The 5,802-nt window shown below is 42.1% G+C and overlaps 1 protein-coding gene across 1 annotated transcript; it reads left to right on the top strand.

Moving 5' to 3' along the window:
* The first annotated feature begins 3,534 nt into the window (after nt 1-3,534).
* LOC115262831 (sodium channel protein Nach-like) lies at nt 3,535-4,239 on the top strand. The gene is made up of 2 exons (XM_029865728.2): nt 3,535-3,865; nt 3,927-4,239. Exons 1-2 carry the CDS (start codon nt 3,642-3,644, stop codon nt 4,237-4,239), a joined length of 537 nt encoding a protein of 178 aa, XP_029721588.2. The 5' UTR covers nt 3,535-3,641.
* Nucleotides 4,240-5,802: the final 1,563 nt, after the last annotated feature.

Here is a 5,802-nt window from a genome sequence, read left to right on the forward strand (position 1 = left end):
CTGCTACCATTCAACAAATCTTCGAATTGCTCCTTCCACCTGGCTGCCACCATTGTTTTGTCTGTCAGCAAATTTCCTTCCCGGTCATTGCACATGGCGGGCACTGGCGCAGTCTTGTGCCGCGCGCCATTGACAGTTGCATAAAACCTCCGCATATCGTTCCTGTCCATACTTTCCTGCGCTTCAGCAATAACACTCTCTTCATGTTGCCGTTTTTTTCTGCGGTGGATTCGTTTCTCTTCTGCTCTTGCAACCCTGTATCGCTCTCTGTTCTGCCGGGTACCGGCCACTAGCATTCGACTTCTGGCGGCATTCTTTTCGTTCGGCACTCGTTGGCAGTCCTCGTCAAACCAACCATTACGTTGGTGTCGCTGAGTGGTACCTATCACCTCTTGCGCTGTTGTTGTCACTGCTTCGTGGATAACTCCCCATAAGCTGTTGACATCTCCAGATCCGTTGGTCTCTCCTATCCTTTCGTCCAGCTTCTGATGGTACTGTGCAGCTGCAGCAACCCCTTCGGCTGACAAGCGAGGGATATTGAAACGCATCGTCTTGTTGTTTCTTGAACTCGTGACGCTGGATAATCGCGCCCGAATTTTTGCGGCTACAAGATAATGATCCGAGTCAATGTTCGGGCCTCTGTAGGACCTCACATCTATGACGTCTGAAAAATGTCGCCCGTCGACCAGCACGTGGTCTATCTGGGAGCAAGTGTCACCACTCGGGTGTCGCCAGGTGTGTTTTCGGATATTCTTACGTGCGAAGTAGGTACTGCTGATTGTCATCCCTCTAGCAGCAGCGAATGTCACAAGGCGCAGACCATTATCGTTGGTAACAGAATGAAGGCTTTCCGTTCCAATGACAGGTCAAAAGAAACTTTCTCTGCCGATCTGCGCATTTGCATCTCCGATGACTATTTTGACATCTTGTTTTGGGCACTCTCCGTAAGCCTTATCAAGGCTCTCATAGAACTCATCCTTCATGTCATCGTGTTTGTCGTTCGTTGGCGCATGGATGCTGATCAGGCTGTAATTGAAGAACTTGCCCTTCATCCTCAACACACAGATTCGGTCGCTTATCGGCTTCCACCGAATAACTCGCTTCATCTGCTTCGCGATCACTATAAAGCCAACTCCGCGTTCTGCCTTATCGCCGCCGCTGTAGTAGATGTGGTACTTGAATGAAGTGTTGGCGATGGGATCCACCGCTCGGAATTCGCGTTCTCCAGTTTTGGGCCAGCATATCTCCTGGATAGCGGCCACATTAACGCCGACATTCTGCAGTTCACGAGCCAGGAGCCTAACACGTGCGGGTTCATTCAAAGTTCTCACGTTCCAAGATCCGACTTTCCAATCGTTGTCCTTTATTCGTGGCCGGGTCTGTTGCCGTTGAATCAATCCGTTTACTCTACTATTGCTTTTCTGGGTGTTTGAAGGTTTTCAGCAGGCTACCTTACCGGGGCCGGGCTGCCTACATTACGTTGAAGGGGCTGCCTTCTTAGGTATAGCTGACGCAATACAGCATTTCATACTCAGCCGCTGGATGCCAGAACAGACGCTGTTTGATCCGCACCTCCTTGGTGAACAGACACTCGGGACGTACCTCCTCAATCTAGCTGAAGTCAGAAGGACAACAGTGCCCAGGCTGCACTACCAGCTAAGCACACAACTCTTAGCTGGCGGTCTTTGTCATCGTTTGACCCGTGGAAGCATGAGGTAGGAACTTGTGAGGACCAGAGCCAGTGTTGCCACATTTTTATCTGTAGCGGAGGCTCAAAAATCTTTTTTATCTGTACCAGACATTCGAAAAATCTGTACCTAAAATCTGTACCAAATTTGTACCACATTTGATTTAAAATCGCTTAAAATACACAAAAAAAGCATTACATTCAGGCTAAACTATGAAAATCACTTAATTTGAGTAAACTGTTACCAATTTCTGAACTTTAAAACAAAAATATCAGTATTCAAAATGTTTTAAATTTGAATTTTAATGATTTTTTCTCAATTTCAAAAAATCTGTACCATTCTGTATCTTTTGCAGAAAATCTGTAATCTGTACCGTACAGAATCTGTACCAAAAAGTTGAAAAAAATCTGTACTTTTACAGAATAATCTGTACCTGTGGCAACACTGACCAGAGCTATGTTGGACGCTCTCCTTATCGACTCACCGTTTTGCAACCCAGAAGTCATTGTAAAACACTTTTTATTTACAAAACATGCTCTTTTTTCTTCAAATTGCTAGATACTATACTGCTGGTATAGCTAATCTAATTACGTGTAAATTAATATATAAGGATCATATCATATCATCTCCCTTCTCCATCGGGTTAATTGGATAAATGATAATATGCGTGACTGGCTCGTATTGAAATAGATATGCGAAGATTCATGTTACCATACTCCGACGAAGAGCTCTTAGTTAACATCCGCCTATCTAAGTTCTCTGAGGAAAATGTCGAAAACTGTTTCATGGAGTCAATATCTCAGCGAATACTTTTCGGAAAACTTTGTGTTTGCCGCTCGTTATCTTGCCATGCGGCAGATTACCAAAACGGAAAAGTATTTTCACCCCCTATTGGCGCGATCTGTATTGATAATTTCATTTATAGGTTGTGGTGGATCCTGTGGATACTGGCCTCGCTAGTGGCGTGCATATTCTCCATGTTCAAAATGTACGAAAAGTGGGACGAAAACCCGGTTACCATAGTTTACGGATCCGAGTTGATGCCAGTTTCAACGATTCCGTTCCCGGCCATCACAATCTGTTCACAGTCGAAGTCACGCACAGGTACTCTCAATATGACCTGGGCATTGCAAATGATGGACCAAAATCAGACAAAACTAGACGACGACAGCGAACGGAAACTGCGAGCCTTGGCGCACGTGTGTCCCTTTCAAAAATACTGGAAAAAGCTGTTTCAGGAAAAGGAGGAAAATGTTGTGGATACTTTACGGAACATTACGCATTTACTAGACCACGTTATGATAAATTGCTCATGGAGATCCAAAATGTTCCCATGTAGAAGCATGATGATCGAAAATTTGGTGGATGATGGCATTTGTTTTACGTTTAACTCATTGGCGCTGGATGAAATCTACAGAACGGATCGAATCTCGCCGGATTTTTTCAGTTTTGCCAAAGTCGCTCCACCCTCCGATTGGACACGTGAGAATGGATATCGCTTGGGCGCTGGATTGAGTGCCTATCCGTATCGTGCAATATCTAATGGAATACTTTCTGGGGCTGTATTCTCGCTTTCGGTAGACAAAAATGACCAAGAAGATATGTGCATGGTACGGTTAGTCAAAACCAGGATTGAATTTTTCTAATTTGTTATCGTCCTTCTTTTCAGGGAACAAAAACAGGCTTCAAATTCGCAATCCATGCTCCAGATGATATTCCGCTGACTGAAGAGCGCCTGTTTCGCTTCAGTAGTATGAGTGCAGTTTTCGTCTCTGTCAGTGCAGAAGTGTTTCAGGCATCTGAAATGCTTCGAACTGCTAACCCGCTGAAAAGGAATTGCTTTTCAGTAGCGAACGCCCACTTTTCTTTTTCCGGCATTACAATCAATTCAACTGTGCAGTCGAATGTATAGCTAATTACACACTGGCCAAGTGTGGATGCGTTAAGTTTTCCATGCCTCGATTGAATGATACAAAAATTTGCGATGCCAGCAAAATTGACTGCTATCGTTATTCGTTCGTAGAGCTATATGAACTAGCGGTAAGGGCTGGAATAACCGGTAAAAAGATTAAAACATGCCTTTGCCTACCGTCATGCACCTCTGTCGACTATCAAGTGGGATTGAGTCAAGTTCCCATCAACGATTTTCCTTTGAAGCTGGATTTCATGCGTGAAAAGTATTGGTCTAATCGTAAAAAAAACTGGAAGCGCGCGCTAACATATTTTTACAAATTGCAGTGTAGATCGCGGAATGATGTTTATTATGTTAAAAGAGCGCCACTACTTCCAGCTGTGGCGGAGGGAATTCGTTGGGCCTTACCAAGCCATAGCTCAACTCGGAGGATTGTTTACACTTTTGATGGGATCTAGTATGTTGAGTTTCGCTGAAGTTGTGTATTACTGTTGTGTCCGGCGGTTAAGGAGGGAACGACCAAGGCACACGATGCAACCCAGAGTGAATCGTGAACGAAGTCGGGGTCACCGGATCCGTCTACGGGTTGATCCATGGGCAAAGCGAGATCACCTACGTTGGGGCAGACTAGGTACTTAAGTTTAGACGATAAATTTCAAGATTTGTACTGATATATGCGAATTAGAAAAAAAAAACAACTTTTAGCTTCTCAAAATATAACTACTCGATATACTTTGCAAATATGATGTAATAAATTCACATATTGTACTACATTTCCCGAAAACGAATCCCCGAATAAAGTTTCCTCAAATGCACCGCTTATCCAAATATGCAGTCCTCGTCCCCGAAACATATACTTAATAGGAATATTTTCAAAAACATCACCATGATTTCTAGCAGACATCTCGCAGTCGGATACGCCAAAGAAAAAAAGGAATACGCCCTGTCGCCAGCTTATCGAAAAGTGGAAAAGAGGTTATCAAATTACAAGCAATACTTCACTGTTCAGCAGTCACGCTGTTGTATTTTGTGCATTACGTTGAGAAAAATCCTCGCTTATTCTTCACAGCTCAGGTTGGTGCTGGTAGCGGTGGCCAATTTCTGGAAGAATAAGGATTTTACTATACTCGTGCACTGTTTTTTTTCTGTAGATTATATTATTTTGTGTTGTTAATATCTTCAAAACTATCGTAAGAAACCATAGCTAAACTCTTTTGGAAATTACGATTTTCTTCAAAATTTTCTCCAGTAGAACATAATGGAAATCCGTCTGAAGATTTTTTGAAAATATATACATAACTTTTTTGGAGATTTTGGCTTTCTCACTCTAGGGAATCCAAACTATTAAATTGGCATTGCCCGACGTTTCGGCCTAATTTATTTGGCCTTTTTCAAGGGTAAACTAAAAGAGAACAGTTTTACAATTAGAGACGTACAAGATAATTTTAACATTTAAGGAACCTACACTGTCTATCGTTTTTTGTTATATTTTATAACACAGTTGCCACGTCTTTCTTGACTAATTGGAGTTCTTTCAGTAATTAATATCCAATATGCATATATTTTTTAGCAATCTTGCAATATTCTGGATCTCTATTCCTCTAAGAATAAACCTTTAGATGTATTTTTCCAAGTACACTCTTGCCGGAGTTTCCCTAAAACAACAGTTTTATATACTCCTATACTGCATAAACTCACCTTAAAACATTATCTTATGGAAATGTCAATCTTTGGAAGAATCATTGAAAGTAGTCTCGTAAAAGCCTTGAAACTATCATTGGAGGAAACTTCCGAGGTGTCCCTGTAAGAATTTCAAGAGCGAATTCTCAGAGAAATTCTCGAATAATTTCTTGAAAGTCTTTCCGGAGAACTCTCAAATGATGGAATCTTTAAATTTCTCTGAAGGAATTCCTGGACGAATGACTCGAATGTATACGCAAAGATAAGTCTGGAGGAATTTAATTTGTGGTGCATTTCCTAGAGAATTTCCGGGAGGATACCCTGGGAAAATTCCGAAAGTGTCTTCTCTGGGTGAATTCCTGAAGAATTTCCTGGCGAAAAGTCTGAAAACGCTTCTGGCATGTAAGTAATTATATGTTCAAAGTAAGTTACAGAATATATTCCTGAAATAATCACAGGACTAATTCCTAATGGAACTCTTTTGAAGGAGCTGCAGAGGGGATATTTGAAGGATTTTTTTAA

This window comes from Aedes albopictus, chromosome 3, assembly GCF_035046485.1.
Source record: "Aedes albopictus strain Foshan chromosome 3, AalbF5, whole genome shotgun sequence".
NCBI lineage: Eukaryota > Metazoa > Arthropoda > Insecta > Diptera > Culicidae > Aedes > Aedes albopictus.

Bases quoted from the DNA above. Each gene is read 5' to 3' on its own strand.
- LOC115262831 (XM_029865728.2), top strand. From the start codon at position 3,642: ATGCCTCGATTGAATGATACAAAAATTTGCGATGCCAGCAAAATTGAC. The intron at 3,866-3,926 runs GTATTGGTCTAA...TACAAATTGCAG, and splicing joins CTGGATTTCATGCGTGAAAA to TGTAGATCGCGGAATGATGT.